This window comes from Natator depressus, chromosome 24, assembly GCF_965152275.1.
Source record: "Natator depressus isolate rNatDep1 chromosome 24, rNatDep2.hap1, whole genome shotgun sequence".
NCBI classification, from domain to species: domain Eukaryota; kingdom Metazoa; phylum Chordata; order Testudines; family Cheloniidae; genus Natator; species Natator depressus.
This window is the reverse complement of record NC_134257.1, coordinates 9197736-9216285: the sequence shown is the minus strand read 5'-3', so window position 1 is coordinate 9216285 and position 18550 is coordinate 9197736. Positions and strand designations below refer to the sequence as shown.

General features: G+C 59.4%; 1 protein-coding gene across 2 annotated transcripts; it reads right to left on the bottom strand.

Moving 5' to 3' along the window:
- Window positions 1-1177: 1177 nt before the first annotated feature.
- On the bottom strand, window positions 1178-18383 carry TMOD4 (tropomodulin 4). Of its 2 annotated transcripts, XM_074938270.1 has the most exons (10): window positions 18248-18383; window positions 14040-14214; window positions 13439-13595; window positions 9410-9532; window positions 7228-7317; window positions 6650-6780; window positions 5529-5636; window positions 4200-4343; window positions 2102-2246; window positions 1178-1373 (listed from the first exon to the last, which is right to left on the bottom strand). In XM_074938270.1, exons 2-10 carry the CDS (start codon window positions 14160-14162, stop codon window positions 1351-1353), a joined length of 1044 nt encoding a protein of 347 aa, XP_074794371.1. In that variant the 5' UTR covers window positions 14163-14214; window positions 18248-18383; the 3' UTR covers window positions 1178-1350. The 2 variants fall into 2 exon arrangements, with proteins under 2 accessions (XP_074794371.1, XP_074794372.1); XM_074938271.1 differs by lacking the exon at window positions 7228-7317.
- Window positions 18384-18550: the final 167 nt, after the last annotated feature.

Sequence of the window (18550 nt, the reverse complement as noted above, 5' to 3'; positions counted from 1 at the left end):
ATCCCCCCATCACGGCGGGGGAAGCCCCTGTTGGGCAGCAGGGAGGGGGCCATAAGGAGCTAGGCTGGCTGGGAAACCTGGACCTGAGGGGCACCACCAGCTCAGGGGTGATCAGGAGTGAGGCTGCAGGGCTAAGTGCCCATGGGGGACCCCCCCATCCAACATGGTGCCCCTTGATTCTCAGCCTCTCCATTGCCCCAGGAGCTGCCCTGGGCGGCAGGTGTGCGAGGGGGCTGTGGGCCTGGGGGGAGTATGAGGAAGGTGCGTACACCGGCCGGCAGGAAGGGGCAGGGGGGAAGTGGCATCCTTGAAATGACCTTCCAGACTGGGCCGTGGACAAGCAGCGCACGGGAGCCTGGCAGGAAAAGGGAGGGGGAGTCAGATTAGCGGTACACTCAAGGCACAGCGCTTTAGGGGGTAGGGCCCCACCACCAGCGCCACAGGGTCTAGGCCCTGTTCCAGTTGGGGGTGAGCTTGGGTAAGTCACTTCCCTGCGCTGCACCTCAGTTTCCCCTCCCACCCCTTGGCTAGTTACAGGGTGAGCGCCTTAGGGCAGGGTCCCGAGCTCTAGGGCAGCCTCTAGGGACCACTGTCAGGAATGTGACAGCTGGAGGCTGTGGGGGGAGAGAGGGGAGGGGTGCAGGGGGGTCAAGGGGCAAAGGAAGGAGGTGCAGGCAGGGGAAGAATCCGGGTTAAAGGAGGGGAGAGCCAGGGATCCAGCATTAAAGATGGGGAGGGGCGGGAGGGTTCCATGGTTAAAGGCGGGGAGGGGATCCAGGGGCAAAGGAGGGAAGTGCAGGTGGTGGGGGTGAATCCAGGAGCAGGGTGCCACTTTCTGGAGTGGGGAGCTGGGGGACAAGTGGGCAAATGGACTGATCTGCGGCTCGGCGAGCCCAGCTCTGCTGGCCGGGGCAGGGGCTGGCCCTGCTGCAGCCCAGGGTGCAAAGGGAAAGAATTGTCCTTTCTCTGAAGCAGCTGGGACTGGCCCCTGGGAGGAGGAGGCTCCCGGCCCTACACAGTATTGGTCCCCACTCCCCACCCCAGTGCTGGAGCCTGGGCCCTCTGTCCGCATAGTGATCTCTTTATTTACAGTGAGAACCAAAACACTCGCTTCAATTCTCTTCCTAAGAACAAGTAACCTGAGCTGGGGACTCCAAGTACTAGATGGGGCGGGAGGGGGGGCGGGGGGCCGACAGCTGAGGGCCGGCTCCAGGAAATCTACAAAAAGAACAAAAAGCTCCCCTTTGCTTTGAGCTGGAGGCAGAGCCCTGGCCGCAGGGCACCAGCCGGCCGGGGCCGATGGCTTCGAGGCACGGAGAGGCGTTAGAGACACGGGCCAGGCGCCGGGCATTATGTCTTCCTCTGCTTGCGACCTGTGGGGCAGACACAGCAAGGGGATCGGTGGCGCAGAGCTGAGCCCAGAGGCCCCCACCCCACCCTCTATAAATCAACCAGTACCGACCTCCCTAAATCTTCTCCCCCTCCCCAGATCTAGCTCCAGCCCATCCAGGAGATAGGCAGGAAGGAAATGCCGCTGGGCGGTTTAGGACAGGAAGTGAAGAGGCTGACATCCATCAGCAATGCGCGGCCCAGTGGGATGGTCCGTGGGGGTGTTACCTCTGCCGCGGTCTTAATCCCCGTCCTGGGTGAAGTCCATGGCCTGCTCTCCCATTCTAATCTCTCACACCCCCACTGCAGGTTCAGCCAGCTGGGGGAGCCTTCACTTCCTGTCCTAATCAGCAGCACATGGAATGACACCAGGGGCGGGGAATTGAACCCTGAACCTCCACATCCAAATGCACAGGTCTCGGCTGCTTAAGCTAAAGAACCAGCACGATTAGCGCCATCCTCGGACCTGCTCTGTCTGGTCTAGCCGCTAGAGGGGAGCAGCAATGTACCGTCAACCAGGCGCTGCACCCCAGAGCAGAGCGCACCAGACCTCAGATCGTCAGCAGAGCCACATCAATGCGGGTAAATCTGGGGCCAGGGCCTATTGTAAAGCCAAGGGAGCTCGGACTCACAGAGCTGCTGCAGTGGGGCCGGGGAAATGGGCGAGCCGTCGGTCTCTCCCCTCCCCACCCTTCCCCAGCCTGCTACTTACGGAGCTCATTGTTCTTGCTGATGGCAATGGAGGCTCTGGCCCTTGGTCCCTGCTGCGTGAAGTGGTACCCGAAGCGGATGATGGAGGGGCACTTCTCCAGCATGGCGGCCATCTCCATCTCCACCGAGTCCCCCAGCCGCTGAGACTGCGGGGGCAGGAACGGCAGCCTCGGTGGGTACCAGCGCCCGGCTGAGCTTAGCCCCAGGGGTGAGGAGCTCTGCTCCCACCTTCCCCCAGGCTGCCCACCAGCCTTGCCTCCAGCCCAGCCCAACTGGCCTGCCACACACACACACACACAGACCCTCCAGGGCCCAGCCGCCCCTTGGTCTCTCTGCAGAGACTGCCAGGCGGCTGGGAGCTGGCCTGACAGCCGCCAGACTCATCGCACACCAGCTGCTGGGAGGTGACTACAAAGCAGAGCCCAGCTCAGAGCCGGCCCCTAGGGCGAGAGGCCTCGTCTCCTGTTACTCACCCCCGGGAAACCGGGGATTGTTGTGGATGGACACCGGCCTCTGGGAGACCTTGTCAGTAAAGTGGAGGCTGCATTTCAGGTGCTTAGGGTCCCGCCGGCCGCCCCGGCCTCCAAGGCATGGCCCAGCCTTGGCACCTGTGCTAGCCCAGGACCCGGGCCTGGACTGGCTCCCTGATCTCTCGCAGGGGGGGCCCGAGGGTGGTAGCCTGGAGCAAAAGGATCAAGCCATTGTTTCTCTCTCTCTCTCTCTCTGTGCAGGGAAGGCCGAGCGGTCGTCAGGCCGGGTCCCCTGCCCGTGGGGTTCAGAGCCAGGAGCAGCTATGGGCAGGGCAGCACTCGCATGGTGGCACGGCGCTGGGTCGGGTCCTGAGTCCACCCTGCCAAGCTCCCTGCCTTCACAGCCGGCTGCTGGAATCTAACGGGCTCTGACCCCCCAAAGCAGGAGCAGTCGGGGTTCTCCAGGGCCTGTGGCCCAGCATGGGGCCCACCCCAGGCCCGACAGCTCTGGGCAGATGGCTGGTTGTTCCCAATTGCACCCTCCACCGGGCCCTCACTCTGGACCCAGACAAGCGGCCCAAGCATCTGGCTGTCCTGAGTAACCGGGGCCTTTTGGAGTCAACCAGAGCCTTTCCATTCACTTCATGGGGCCTCTCCTTACCAAACCCACAGCCCATGGCTGCAAGGCGCTGAGCCCCTCTGCTCCATGGACCCACGGGGTTCTCAGACTGGGGGTCGGGACCCCTCAGGGTGTCGCGAGATGTCAGCCTCCACCCCAGACCTCGCTTTGCCTCCAGCATTTATAATGGTGTTAAGTATATTAAAAAGTGGTTTTGATTTATAAGGGGGGGTCGCACTCAGAGGTTTGCTATGTGAAAGGGGTCACCAGTACAAAAGTTTGAGAACTACTGCCACTGGGTGCGGAGCGAACTCAGCCCCTCCCCGGATCAGGCTCTCGATTAGCAATGTGCAGCCAGCAGAGATGATCATTAATAATTAGCCTCTGTCTACAAAGGTGAACCCTCCTAACCCCCAGAAAGATAAGGGAGTGTTATTACAATATCTGTCCCTTGGCTAGGGAAGGTGGACAATGCCCCTTACGAACCCAGGTAGCATTATCCCTGTTTTACCTGCGGGAAACTGAGGCACACAATGGCCAGCTTCCTGGTCACAGGGTGACTGGATCCTTTAAGGAGAAATGGGGCCAGCCCTGCCTTTGTCATAATTAGCAGCCTCCTAGCCTGAGGGGGCAGTTCTAACTGATAAACACCTGGACCTTGTAAAAACCTGGGTGAGGGGAAACTGAGGCAGGGATGCTGCAGAGCCATCCCACGCCACAAGGGGGCACTGAGAGGCACCCTCTCTGTCACACTCCTATTAGAATCAATTGCCAAATTCCCGCTGATGTCAATAGGGCCAGCATTTGAAACCCCATGTGCCCACAGAAGCTGAGCTGGGATTGATACTGAGGGGTTCCCAGCACACAGGTCTGTATCCCAGCCACCGACGATGTCCAACGTCCGCTAACCCCACCTTTCACTTCCTGCCCACCCGTCAGATGACGCTTGGACTCGCTTGCCCTTCCAGTGCCCCGTCCCGGTGTTCCCTAGTGGCTGGGCAGGGCCGTACCTGGTTGTCCACCTTGAGCTCGGCCAGCATGGTGTTCTGCTGCACGGCCTTGATGACGACCATCATCCCGGCACTGGTGATGAAATTGGATTCTATGTTGAGGCTCTGAAGAGTCTTGTTCTCCTTCAGCATCTCGGCCACGGCCTGTGGGAGTCCCAGACCAGAGTCAGTCGCATCAACCTTTCACAGCCTGCAAGCAGGGTTTGCTGTGGTGACATCCTCCCCACGCAGCGCCCCCGTACAGAACACAAAGCTAAAAGGTCGCTGGCCCTCCACATAAGGGCCTCCAAGTTAGACACCACCCTCAAGACCTGGTCTGGATGGAAGTCAAGGCTGGTAGTTATCAGGGATGCTGTTGAGTGACATGAGACACATTCACCCTCCCAGCTCTTGCTGGCTAAGGGACAGCGCTAGTACACGCAGCTCCAGCCAAGCCAGGTTTGCGGCATGGTCCTGGAGCCCCAGGCTGAGGTTGTGGAACGGGGGTTCAGTTCTGAGCTGAAAAGTCTACCCAGGACCTGTCAACACAGCCGCCACTGGGACCATCTGGCCTGACCAGCCTCACACAGCCCACAGAACCTCCCCGAAACAAGGCCTGGAGAGATCTGTGAGAGAAACATCCCGTTTGCATTGAAATCCACCGAGACCCTCAGGAAATCATCCCAGTAGCTGGGCTCCCTCCAATCATCACCTGGGCTCCCTCCAGACAGTGTGTTAAGCCTCGTGACTCACATCTGTCCCGGGTGGTTCTTTGCTTGACGAGCTATGGGGCTGAGACTGAAGACCCCATTCAGCAGAGCACCGAAGCAAGCGTAAGCCCCTCTGACTGCGTCTACGCTGCGACGGGGAGGCGACGTATCTGAGCTAGCTGGGATCTCGCTAGAGCAAAGCCAGCGCAAGTCAAAACAGCAGGGAAGCTGCATGGGCGAGACCTGCCCGCCCAGGCCCCTGGGGATGTGCACGAGCAGCTAGCCCCTGCCATGCACCGTTATGTTACCCGAGTTCACTAGATCAACCGGCTGGGGCACGTCTGCACACGCTGCAGTCACACCTCCCGACTGCAGTACAGACGTACCCACTGAGGTCAACGGGACCTACACCAGTGCGTGAAGTTAAGCACTGCTTAAGGACTTGGCTGAATCCAGCCGGGGCTTAAGTCTCCAGCCAGGGAAAATTCTTCCCTCGTTTCCATTGGGGAAGCTGTTTCCCTCTGGAAGAGTCAGACTCCCCGGGGATTCTGGTGCCAGCTATGGCTTGTCAAAGCTTCGGAGAGAACGGCAACTGGGGATGCTCCGAGCGGCTCCGTCTGTCGGGAGTGGGAGGGCTTACCTTGGCCACGGGGTCGTTGCTCCGAGTCGCCACCAGGCTCAGCTTCTTCACGTGGGTGTTGGTTTTCATGGCTTCGCAGATTTCCTTCAGCTTCGGGATGGGAATGTCCTGCAGGAGGAGAGAGTGAGAAAACGGGTTTGTCTCGCCTCACAATGGAGGGATGGACAGAGGGATGAGGTAGATGAGTGGGTCGATGGGATGGGGGATGAGGAGGATGAGATAGATGGGTGGATGGAGGGAGGGAGGGATACAGTGGGGTGGATAAGGTAAAGAGATGGATCAATGGGGTAGATGGATGAGGGGATGGAGGAATAGATGGATGGGTGGATCAAAGGGGTACATAGATGATGAAGTAGATGGATGGATCCACGCGTGTGACGCTGTATGGAATCTGGGGGACATTTGAGGATATTACGAATATCAATATTGTAAAATTGTAATGAGTTATGCCAGATATGCCATGTCAGGTATCAGGAAAATGTTGGGAGTATCTGCTCTCCCTTTCGCAGCCTGCCCTGACCTCGGCATTTCCAGTGAGGGGGGCCCCAGACACCCTCGGTCACAAAGGGGTACGTATGGATGGAGTAGATGGATGGATCAAAGTAGTATACAGATGCAGGGAGATGGCTCGAGGAATGGATGCAAGGAAGGGCTAGACAGATGGAGGTAAATGGATATCAGGTGGATGGATCAAAGGGGTAGACAGATGGAGAGAGGTGGTTATCTGGCGGGTGGATTGAAGGGGTAGATAAATGGAGGGAGGTGGATATCAGGCGGGTGGATCCAAGGGGTAGATAGATGGAGAGAGGTGGATATTGGGTGGGTGGATCCAAGGGGTAGATAGATGGAGGGAGGTGGATATCGGGCGGGTGGATCCAAGGGGTAGATAGATGGAGGGAGGTGGATATCGGGCGGGTGGATCCAAGGGGTAGATAGATGGAGGGAGGTGGATATCTATTCCCCGAGGGGCTGAGGTCCTGGCCCCAATGAATCAATGGCCCCATTATGCTTGACCCCAGTAGGACCAGGATTTCACCCCAGGGCTTTTCCCAGTCAGATGTCCCCACGGCTCAGGGCTCCCACCCTCTCCCATGCCCCTTGCTGCCCTGGGAGAAGCTGACCTTGATATTGTTCAGGTTGACCTCCTCCAGGTCCTTGTCGTTGCTCTGGATTTTTTTCAGGGTCTCCTCCACGTTGGTGGGGTTCGGCGGCTCGTCTGGGACTGGTTTGTACCTATCCGGCTTTACCACACCTGGTGGGAAACACGCGCGCACCACCAGGTCAGCAGGGGGAGATTCGCTGACCCGATCCTCTCACGCTCCACCCGGCCTCGGAGCCAGGGGAACGCCGCTGAGCCGCTGAAGGTGCCCCGCTTTGGCTACTCCTGATTTATGCCTGGGTACATGCTGGGAGAATTTGGCCCCCTCCATTTCCTGACATCTCCTGCACTGCGTCACTCGTAACGATCCAAACAGAGAGGAACTGATAAACCCCATTTCGTGCTCATCCCAGATCTGCTGGTTTCACATCCCGCGTTTCCTGAGAGCAGGTTCACAGTCCCGCAGGGGGAACAATCCAGACCTAGGGACCCGGGCCGTGAGCTCTGCGACTGACTGAGCAACCCCACCGGAGTCAGCTGGCGCGTGGGATGAGCGCAAACCCCGCCCTGCCGCCCCGCGGGCCGGTGGAGCGCACTCACTATTGATGCCTTCGGTGCTGGTGATGTTGCCGCTGCAAATGGCTTCATAGTACTGCTTGTTGCTCATCAGGGTGTACATCCCCAGAATGGCTGTCGGGGAGGGAACAGCAAACAGGCCGCTGGGTTTAATAACAAAGGCCGAGAGTCTAAGCTGCAGAGGTAGGGGGTGGGGGTCGCTGCAGCTCTCTGCTGTCCTCGGCCCACCCTGCACCCTCCTGGCCAATTTCACTAAACTGCACTAAGTGACAGTCGGGATGTTGCTGTTTGCTGTTAAACAGCTACCACCTTGCACCCCAGAGGTGGCTGCATCTCAGCACAGAGGAAGGGATCCCTGTACAAGCAGCGTCCACATTCCCTGCCAGAAGCTGCTGTCTCACCACTGAGAGAGTGCTCCCTGTCTAAAATCTTCCACCCCAGAGATGGCAGTATGCACATAGTGGGTGACGATGCCTTTTATAAATAGCTGCCGTGTTCCACCCCAGAGGTGGCTGCATGTTAGTGGGTGGGCAAGCAATTCCTATACATACAAGGCTCACAAAGTGCCCCATGACCTGGAGGTTGATGGCACTTCTCTATTACTGTGGCAGGCCACAGGGCAGCCCTGCGGCCACGCTCACAACCCGACCGCGGCTGGCTGCGGGAGGCCATAGGAAAAGCCCCTAAATGTAATCTCTCACCACATGCCCCATGTATTTTTATTGGCCTAGCATCTCCCCGGCGGGTGTAAGCGGATAGCCCTAGAGCCTGCCTTTCTCATTTTAGCCACCCGCTGGCTCCCGGCCAGCTCGCTCGCTGCTGAGCTCTGGGAATCGGAGCTCATCATGGCTTGTATGGGCAGGAGCAGTAACATCCCTGAGGCGGCATGGGGGCAGGGCACCAAAGCTGGGTCCCAGATCTCAAGCAGGTCGAGCTTTGTGCTGCTGAACTAGGAATGGGGTGAGCCTAGATCTCGCTTTACCGCCTTGTCCCTCTACGCCCTCCCACCCCCACCCGAGGAGCTAAGAGGTCTGCTATGTATCTGTGCCAGGCAACGAGCCAGCCTGAATGTACTAGCCCCTGAAGCAAGGCGAGGGCACAAACACTCGTGAGTATATGTGCACGCCAGGCCATGCGTGCCCATGTGCTCACGCCTACGTGGATTCACATAGGTGCATGTGTTCGCACAGGTGCATACAACCACGCAGACCCACAGGTATACGTCCGCACATGGACTCACACAGGCTTGGGTACACACAGGGGCCCATGCACATACACACACCCGGACGCATGTATACGCTCACACACGTGCCTTCACACAGGGACGTGCATACAACACGCACAAACCCGCCTCTGCCCACACGCACACGGCAGCCTCTCACACGCGTGGTTCGTCCAGAGACGCCAAGCTCCCCGGGCATGCTCCGTCTGCACAAGACTCCACAGCTCCCCCGTCTGGCCAGGCATTTTCACACACAGCAGACCCCCAAACCTCAACACATTCCCCTGCCATTAGCCCCACTGCCGTTTGCAAGACACACTTGTTAATTACAGGAGCTCTGAGAGGTCAAATCCAGCCCTGGCATAGGTGGCAAGATGCCCGTCGATTTCAGTGGTGCCTGTGCCCACAGGCCTGTCATTTGCTCCCCCGACCTATCCCTCACCCTGCGTCCCCTCAGGGATGTTTTAGGGCAGCTGTCCCCAGGGCCCCCTAGCTCTAAGGCCCGAGGTTGTTCCTGGTACCCACCCCGGCTCCCCATGATGATGCCCATGCCCCCTGTGGGGTAGGCGGGACCTGGTCCCTGCTCTCAGCATCTCCCACCCCCTGGAGCGGTCACACATGGCAGATGATGAGCCTGCTACAGCCCTGGCCAACAGCCTCACCTTTCAGCTTCCGCAGCAGAGCTGGAGCTTCGTGCTCCAGAGGTCTCTGGGAGTGGGGATTGAACCTATGACCCAACCTGGGGGGCTCAGCATCTCATTAGCTCCATCTGAATCCCCGCCAGTGCCAGGACCCGGCCAACATTCACTCAGCCCCCAGTCACAACATACCCACCCCGGAAATGGCAGCCACAGTGACGTCAAGCCAGAGCCTTGGCCCCGGGCATTCGCCACTAGCACGCAGGTAGGGCACTGCTGCCTTCCACACTGCTGTGGCCCCAAAGCAGACTGGGTTTGCTGCCCCCAAGGGCCCCAGGCCCTTCACCTGCAATGTCACACATCTCTGCCTCAGTGGCATTGGCCAGGGCTTCCTCCAGCTCAGGTTCCAGCGTGATCTGCTCCTCCTTGGGGATCTCCCGCTGGGGGTTCTTTGGGATAAAGGGTTTTCCTGCAGAGAGACAGACTGGGGTTAGTGTCTGGGCTGAAGAGCAGCAAAGCTTAGAACTGTAACATAGCAGCATATGTGCTCCACTGTGCTCTGCTGCATGGAATCAGGTGTGTGTCATAGGACCTATACTGCCAGCAGACAGTGGAGATTCTCAAGCAGCTCACGTGGCAGGAGCCTGGACTTTTAGAGTAGGAAGATGTGGTTTCTATTCCCCCGGCCGCCACGAGGTTATAAGTAGCAGCCTGTTGATGCCAGGTAGCCATCGACTGGTGACAACATCTTCGATTCCCACAGTGCCTTCTGCCCTGGAATCCCTGCTTCCCCCAGTGACAGGGGGAATTGCCGTCCCAGATCAGCCGGGTGGTGCACAAATGCAGCCACCTCTGGGGCAGAGTGTTGTAGCTGTTTAGCAGCCACACAAGGTCAGGACAGGAAGCAAAGGAGACTCCAACTGAAAGGCCGGGGCAGCGCTGAGTGACAGAATGTAAGAGTGCGGCCGACCCCTTTGACAGCCTCGCAGGGAGTTCTGGCCTCGGCTCTGTAAAATTCCTGTGACTCATTCACTCCAGCCCCTTCACGGCGGGGAGCACGTGCCAGCCCCCAGGGCTAGAGGTTATCAGGGTGTGGATTGCAGAGCCCCAGCCCCACTACACACAGACACCGCAAGGTGCGGGCCCCTGCCCCGAGGAGCTGACAGCGTAAGGCGAGAGACAACAAGTGCAGACCAACAGACGGGGGAGCACTGAGGGACAGATGGACCTGATCGGTGCAGAGATGGAGAGAATGTAGCACCCAGGATTGAACCTGGGATGGCTGGGATGGGTTCTGGCAGTGGCGTGAGATCCCACATCAGTTAGATCAGGGCCGGCCCAATATTCTGCTCTCGATGCTGTCTTCCCGTGGAATAGCCTCGGGCCTCACCCGCAAAGAGCTCAGTGGCCCAGCACCTCTAGAAGACCCTAAATCTGAGGACCTGTGTCCAGGTCCAGGGGAACTTTCTACCAACTGTGCAGCAGCTGGGGCTTCCTCGGCGGGCTGGTCCCAGACTGGGGCACGAACTCCCCCAGGACTGGACCGTCCCAGCCTTCCCCCTGCTCCTCTGTCTGCTTCTCCACCTCGCCCTCCTCCAACCCCAACACTCCCCCAACCCGCACAATCCTCCCCGGGCGAGAGAACAAGCCACACATGGCAGGGGTCAGTCACGTGGCTTCATCCACGCCTGGAAGGTGCCCGCAGGCCACGGTCACAGGGTGGGACAGGAAACTGCATAAACTAGGAGGTCCTGCGCTGGGCAGGGTCCAAAGGAAGGCTGGGGGAGATGGAGCAGAGGAGAGTGACCTTTTCGGATGTGACTAACCAGCCTGGAAGCGCCTCGGGGCTCTTAGCTTCAGGGGAAAGCCGCTGTCAGACACCCGATTTTCAGGATGCTGCAGCAGCAACCGCTCCGGGCACCTCCTGCCCAGCTGGGGCACCGGGGGCAGCATCACCCTGGCCTGGGTTTCATTTCACCGGCGCATCGCATCGGGCCCATCTCCCGGAGCATGACATTCTGATGCCGCACGTCCCTCCCGGGCAGCACAGAACCCACCACAAGAGACGTTGTGTAGCTGGCCTGGCTCCATGGACTCGCAGCCTAGCAGTGCCAGCGCCTGCTTGTGATCATGCTCCGGAGGGGAGGCGGGGAGATAATGGGCCATCGGGTGGCCAGGGGCTATGGACAGGACATGTGGAGCCCCTGCACTGGGCCCGATCCCAGTCACTCTGCTCCTGATCTGGGAGCAGGATTGGGGTGCGGGGTGGCTAAGACGCCTTTGCTCTCCCTGGATTCTGGGTTGGTGCAGGGCCCTGCCTGGCACCCAGGGGAAGTTGGAGCAGCCTCGGGGTCCCAGTGGGCCCTGGGGAGAAAAGAATAGGCACAGCGCAGTGCACCACGGCCACAGACCCGCCCCACCCTGTACGGACCCTGGGGAGCCGAGAATAGCCACAGCACAGGGTGCCGCAGCCACACCCCTGCTCCACCCCCTGCAGCGGGGGTGGGAGCAGGGTGGGGACGGGACCCTCATGCCAGCTGCCCACTGGATGGGGAGGCCCCTGCACAGGGAGGATTTTATGGGGAACCGTTTCCAACCACACCCAGGCCAGAGCAGCACCAGGCCTGCTGTCTCCACCTGCGTAATGGGGGTTCCACCGTCAGCAGCTCCTGTCCGGCCAGCTGAGTGAGGCGGGAGGATCCCCGCCCCTGCGGGCTGCCGTCGGAGAGCCCTGCTTCTCAGCCACCCCCCAGCTCAGCCTGGCGCTCCCGACGAGTCCAGCGCCCTAGCAGCCAGAGGCAGATTTAGAGCTCAGCGGTGCTCAGGAGCCAGGCAGGTGACCCGGCATCTCCCGAGGACTCTGTCTCTGCCCCAGGGCCTCGCCTTGATGTTCTAGGGCCCCGCGCTCCCAGGGCCCCGGGTGGATCTTTTAGCGCCACGATCTCCGTGGGGTTGGGAGGATGTTTGTTATAATTTGTCCAGTGTGGCAGAAGACGTCCCCTGATTGGCAGCCCCAGGCATTCACAGGACGGGCAGAGCCTGGGCTCAGTGTTCTCCTATGCTGCCCCCCCGTGGGGACCCCTCTGGGGCCAGAGAGCAGCTCAGCCTCCATGGCCCATTCCCTCCTGGGCCTCCCTGGTGAGTCTCCCAGGTGAGTTGGGGTCACCAGGTTGACTCCAGGCCCCACGGATGGGGCAGGGGAGTCACTTCTGGCCCCAGCCACCCTTTCAGCCGAAATGGAAGCCACAGGAAGCTGTTGGCCTGGGGCCATGGTGACGCCGGGGAATGGACCCTGAAGTGCACAGCACTGTGGCCAGCAGCTCAGGGGGAGGAGCGTCACAGGAGGGGTCCCCAATCAGAGAATTGGCCCTTTAGGGTGGCATCCAGAGCTGAGACTGGGGCCCTGCTGCGCTGGGCACTGCACAGACCCAGAGTGGGAGGCGCTCCCTGCCCTGAAGAGCTCAGTCTCAATAGATCAGACAGACTTGGGAGACAGGAGAAACTGAGGCACCAGGAAGGGAAGGGACTTGCCCAAGATCCCCCCGTAGGCCAGTGGGAATAGAACCCAGGTATCCTGAGGCCCAACCTAGTGCCATGCCCACTAGACCTTGCTGCCTCCCCAAAACCTCAGCAGCTCTGCCCTCGCCCTGCCCCAAGGAGCTGGCCCCTGCCGGCTGCCCAGGGTTATGGGGAGTGGCCAGGACAAGGGGTGGGCTCCAGGGCCAGGAGCTGCTGTGTCTGGGCTGATGGGGCCCCAGCTTGGAGCGGACAGGGCAGCCGAGCCACTCACCAAGATACTTTGGAGCGGCCTCAGCTCCTGGGCTGAGCTACGTATAATCCCTTCCGTCCCAGCCTTGCAGCCCAGCACCTGGGCAGACGCTCGGCCAGCAGCACCCAGGGACAGCCCTGCCCACCCCACAAAGGCCAAGGCAGGGCCCCCCATAGGGCCATTCTCGCTGGCCTGGTCCACCTGACCCAGCACTGCTTGGCCACCCAGAGACACAGGCGGCGGTGTGCCCCTAAGTGCTGCCCCTCCACTGGTGTGGGGCACCTGCCCCCCCGGCACTGTCCCTGCATGGGGGCTTGGTACCCTCTAGCACTGCCCCCATGGGGAATGAACCCCCACAGCTGCCAAGAGCACATATCCACCCACCAGCCTAACCCTGCCCTGGTGGGTGGGGGACACGTATCCTCTGGCACAGGCCCCATGGCATGGGCAGGGACCTCCTAGCAGATTGGGCCATGAGCCCTTCTCCCCCAACCAGGGGGGAGATCAGGCGAATGCCAGAGTCTGTGCCATTTGTGCCAATGCCGGGTCAGGCTGAGCCAAGCCCCCGAGCACCCACACACACATACACACACACTGCCCTGGTACCTCTCTTCTCGCCAGTGAATGGCACCAGGTCCTCACGCTCCTTCACCTCCAGCGCCTGCTTCTCCAGGTGATGCATGAGGGCGTCCCGGTCCAGTGGCCCCGTCGGGCTCTTCTTGGTCTGGTCTCGCTGGCGCAGCCCGGCTGGGAGCATCATGTTCTGGAAGAGGGAGGCGGGAAGGGGTCACTGGCGGGACAAGCCCCCCCATAGAGATCACAGCCCCCTTGCCCCTGAGGAGGGGCACAAAGCCCTTTGCAAATGGCAATGAATGAAGCCTGGCGCCAATGCCCCATGTTACAGTGGGGAAACTGAGGCACACAGCAGGGGAGTGGTTTACTCAGGGAGTTAGTACCAGAGCTGGGAATAGACCCCAGCCCCCTGCTCTAACCACTGAACTGAACTGAACTGCACTCTCCCCCACCCCCACTGGTCGGAGTTTCAAAGAGTATTATGACCGTCATGGCTGCACCACAAAGGCCCAGGGAAAGCCAGGGTCAGGGGTGGGGTGGGGATTGGAGTGAGGCTTTGAAGCCTGGAGGTCAGCAACTCCCCCCAAGCCGCAGCATCACCTCCTTCCCCTGCCAGCCCTGTGGGTGGCCTCACCTCGGGATCCATATCCTGCAGCTCTAGGTCCAGCTGGTCCAGCTCCTCGGGGGAAAGTTCCCTCAGAAGCTTCTCCTCGTCAATGTCCCGGTACTTCTCCAGCTCCATCCGGTAGGACGTCATGGTTCAGCAGCGTCGGAGGCAACCCCCCTCAGCAACCGAGCAGAGACTTAGCCTGGGTAGGGACACAAACAGATGTGGGCTCTCCCTGCAGCGGGGCATTCATAAGGTTCACCCATGGGACTCCCTGCTGCCACACAAGACCGCTGGGTCACTGCAGAGGGACAGGACTGATGCTGACCTTTGGAACTCCCTGCTACAAGATATCAGTGAGATTAGCCAGTGGGACTCCCTGATGTGGGATATTAGCAAGGTTAGCTCACGGAACTCCCTGCTACTGGCTATTAGCGAGGTTAGGTTGTGTATTTCCCTGCCACTCGATATTAGAGAGATTAGCCCAGGGGACTCCCTGCCACTGAATATTAGTGAGACTAGACAGTGCAACTCTCTGTCATTGGCTATTAATCAGGTTAGGCCGCAGAACTGCCTGCCACTGGGTATTAGTGAGATTGTTCCATGGAACTCCTGGCCACTGTATGGTCAGCCTGTGGGACTCCTTGCCATGGGATATTAGTGAGGTTAGCCTGTGGAACTCCTTGCCACTAGATATTAGTGAGGTTAGCCTGTGGAACTCACTGCCAGTGGATATTATTGAATTTCCTGGCATCCCTGCTGTCTGAAGACACTGCAGGGTCCAGAGTAGCAGCGGGCAGGAATCCAGCAGCCAGGCCCAGCCAACCTCCCGCCCCTCCCAAGGGGATGGTGCATTAACTGCCCTCGTCTCCCACCCCATCCCCAAAGCTTCAGCACAAGGGCCCGTGGCACAAATGGCGAAATCAGCCCCTATTCCTCCCCCCACCCTCCATGGAGCTGCCCCTCCCTGTCTCCAAACAGCTGCAGTAGCTCAGTGTCCTTATCAGAGACCCCACAGCCCCACCCAGGGCTCGTCCCAGCCCCACAGCCATCGGCACTGGCCGATAAGGGAGCGAGTCTGACGCAGACGCGCTGAGCAGGGTGGGAGGATGCAGAGGGTGCCCCTGGAGGGGACCAGAGTGTCCATTGGGGGCCATAGGTCCATGCTGGAAGGGGAACGCAGCCAAGAGTGGGACAGGGATGGTGGTGGGGCTGGGCTAAGGGTGGCAGGGGGAGGGCACCTGCACTGAGATAAAGATGGAGCTGGAGAGGGAATGGACACCCTGGGGACGGACGGGTGTCATGCTCGGGGTGGAGAAGGCTCCAAGCATCAGGGGGGTAGGCCAGGGATTGAAGGGAGTTGCTGGGCACAGAAGGGGCGCTGGGGGCTAAACCTAAAGGGCAGATGAAGGAGTGACACAGCCAGCACCATCCGCCCTTCAACTGATCAAAACTGCTGAGGCAGCTGCTCCAGGAATCTGCCAACCTGGCTTGACACGGGTCAGCCTGGCGCCCAGTGCCATGTCCCTGATGCTTGTTCGGAGAGCGGTGGCAGCTGGCAGCTGGAGAACAGGTGGGACGGCCGCCCCATCCCATCCCTGCTGGAGCGGGGTCTGAAACAGGGCAGAGAAACGGGCCTTAAATAGTCACTGAGCAAAGTGCTACACGGTACGGTGGGTTTTCCGGGGCTATCTCGGGGCGCCCACAGGGCTGACCAGTCGGAGAGGGGTCAGAGAGGAGCTGCAAGGAGGATTAAAGGATTCGAAAACCTGCTTTACAGCGAGAGACTCCAGGAGCTCAGTCCATTTAGTTTAACCAAGAGAAGACTATGGTGGGACTTGATCCCACTCTGTGAATACCCACATGGGGAACAAGTATTGAATAATAGGCTCTTTACACGAGCAGAGAAAAGCCAAACACGATCCAATGGCTGGAAATTGAAGCTAGACACATTCGGACTGGAAATAAGGTGCATGTTTTAACCTGGAGAGTAATTAGCTGCTGGAACAATTTCCCAAGGGTCATGGTGGATTCTCCGTCACTGACCATGCTTCAAACAAGACTGGATGTTTTTCTAACAGCTCTGCGCTAGGAATTCCTTTGGGGCAGGTCTCTGGCCCGCGTTACACAGGTGGTCTCACTAGATGATCCCCATGGTCCCTTCTGGCCTTGGCAGCTATGAATCTATGAACTCCGAGGGTAGACAGCCCCATGGTTTCCTCCATCCAGTACAATGGGAGGTGCTTTGAGATGCTCAGCTGGGAAGCATCTTCAAGAATGGGCCTGAGTCGCATTCACCCTCAGGCATCGGCGCCGACTCCCTGGGTGCTCTGGGGCTGGAGCACCCATGGGGAAAAAATAGTCGGTGTTCAGCACCCACCGGCAGCCCCACGGATCAGCTCCTCCCCCTCCCACCCGCCCACGGCCCGCCAATCAGCTCCTCCCCCTCCCTCCCAGTGCCTGCCGCCCACCGTGATCAGCTGTTCAGCAGTGTTCAGGAGGTGGGGGGGGGTTGGGGGAAGGGCTGGGACAGGAAGGGGTGGGGGATTTGGGGAAGGGGAGTGGAGTGGGGGCAGGGCCAGGGGCAGAGCGGGGGTCGAGCACCCTCCGGGAACTGGGGAAGTCGACACCTCTGTCCTCAGGCCCTTGTACCCAGCTCTGGCAGTGTTAAGGGGAGCGTCTACAGACCATTCACCCGCTCAAGCCCTGCGCCCTGCCATCTGTTGCTTGTAAGCTCATTGGCGCAGGGCCCAGCCCCCACGGTGATGGGCACTCTGGGAGTCATGAGCTAACTACATAAGCAGACAGGGCTGGCCAGGGCACAGGGATAACATTGCCACAGAGCCACCAGGAGGGATTCTGATCTCACACCAGTCTTCAGTGCAGTTACTCTCGATTTACCAGCATATGGGTGATCAGAATCAAGCCCACTGCCGCTAAGGCCTGACGGAGTCGCTCTGATCGGTTAGTCTGACCTCCTGTCTAACGCAGGCCAGAGACAGCCACCCAGGGGACCTGCCACAGAGGGAATTATTTATATGATTACCCATTAGCATGTTAAAGCAGCAGCCAGACACCAGCTCCGGTCAAAAAAGCCTTTCTAACAGCCCCTGTGGCCACGTGCTCCCTGCTGGGCCCGACTCTGCCTGACCTTGCTCTGCTGAGATCACAGCGGCCAGGTGCTCACATGTAGCCGCAGCCTTACCGGGGCTAAGCTGGCTTCTGACTACAAAGCAAGGGCACAATGTCCTGGAGGGCTCTGGGAATCTGGCAATAGCCCTTTGGCCTTTCCCCAGGGCAAAACCTGACCGTCCTCTTGTTTTATTCCAAGCAACTCGGTCTGCGGTTGTGCCACCTGGTGCTGGGATCAAACTAGGTTTCAGAGGCTGAGTAGGGGCAGGCTGGGTGGGTAAGCTGGATAGGAGACCTCCAAGCGCCACCCACCCAGATCTGCCGGAAGCAGTGCTGGAGGTTTCGCTAGGTGGCGCGCTCGTATTGGGTCAGCACGGGGCACTAGGGAGGGCTGTGTGACAGGTGTAACACATACAAGCCCCCATCGCTAAAGATCCCCTAGTGCTTCAGCGGATGTTAGCCCCAGAGTCCCAGCCAAATTCCAGCCTGTGAATTGCGATGTTGCCTAGCTAATATTCCTCCTGCAGTTATGGTACTCGGGCCCTGTCCTAAACGATTATATCAGCTGCTGCAGCCCTCCCCAGAGGTAGCCACATTTCAGCGCTAGTCAAACCGACCCGTAGGAGTCTGTACCATTTATACAGCACTCTGGGCTGCGTAGGAGGATCCACATCGTAGCCCTGTCATGCTTTTTATATTCTTTTGGTGGGGGAAAAGCAGGCCTAGTAGCCGAAAGCCATGAGGATCGTGCACGGAGCCATGATAGGAGACAAAGCTGTTTACCCGGAGGGTCAAGTACAAGCAGTGGATATCCCAGGCAGAGAAGGTCTCTCAGTGCACCAGGGAAGGGTGCCTTCACCTACCTACAAGAGGAACACGTGCCCTACAGCCCACAGAAAAGCAGGCACTGATCCCACATGGGCAGCCCGTCCCCTTCAATGCAAGCCTGAGGTGAGAATCCACAGCCCAATGAGCAATGGCCGAAGAGGGCAAGCCAGCCCTGTGCCCCTTTGGCAAGCCGCTTAGAATATTAGCTTTGTGATTAGACCAGCCTCGCACCCCATGGAGAAACCTACCGCCCGGGAGCAAGGCTTCCAGCTTACCTTCCCCTGGCAGTCCAGGACGCTGCCTTTCCAGGCTGGGTGAAAGTAGCCGCAGCGCAGTGCTGAGGCAAGGGATACCACCAGCGAAGTGTGTGAGATCAGCATATTATTATTTTAGCTCCAGCTGGGCAAAGGGGAGGGTGGGAGGGCGAGATCACATAGACAGGCTGGTTATCAATCACTCCAACTGCCCAGCCAGTTTTCCCAGAGCCCTGCAGACCCCCAGTGGTCAAATGCCAGAATTGCCACATGAAGGGGGGCAGCTCTCGGTTGCCCCTGATTTGCTTTGCAGGTGGCGAGGTC

Bases quoted from the DNA above. Each gene is read 5' to 3' on its own strand.
- TMOD4 (XM_074938270.1), bottom strand. From the start codon at position 14,162: ATGACGTCCTACCGGATGGAGCTGGAGAAGTACCGGGACATTGACGAG. The intron at 9,533-13,438 runs GTACCAGGGCAG...GTCTCTCTGCAG, and splicing joins ATTCACTGGCGAGAAGAGAG to GAAAACCCTTTATCCCAAAG. The intron at 2,247-4,199 runs GTACGGCCCTGC...CTGCCCCCGCAG, and splicing joins AGCTCAAGGTGGACAACCAG to TCTCAGCGGCTGGGGGACTC.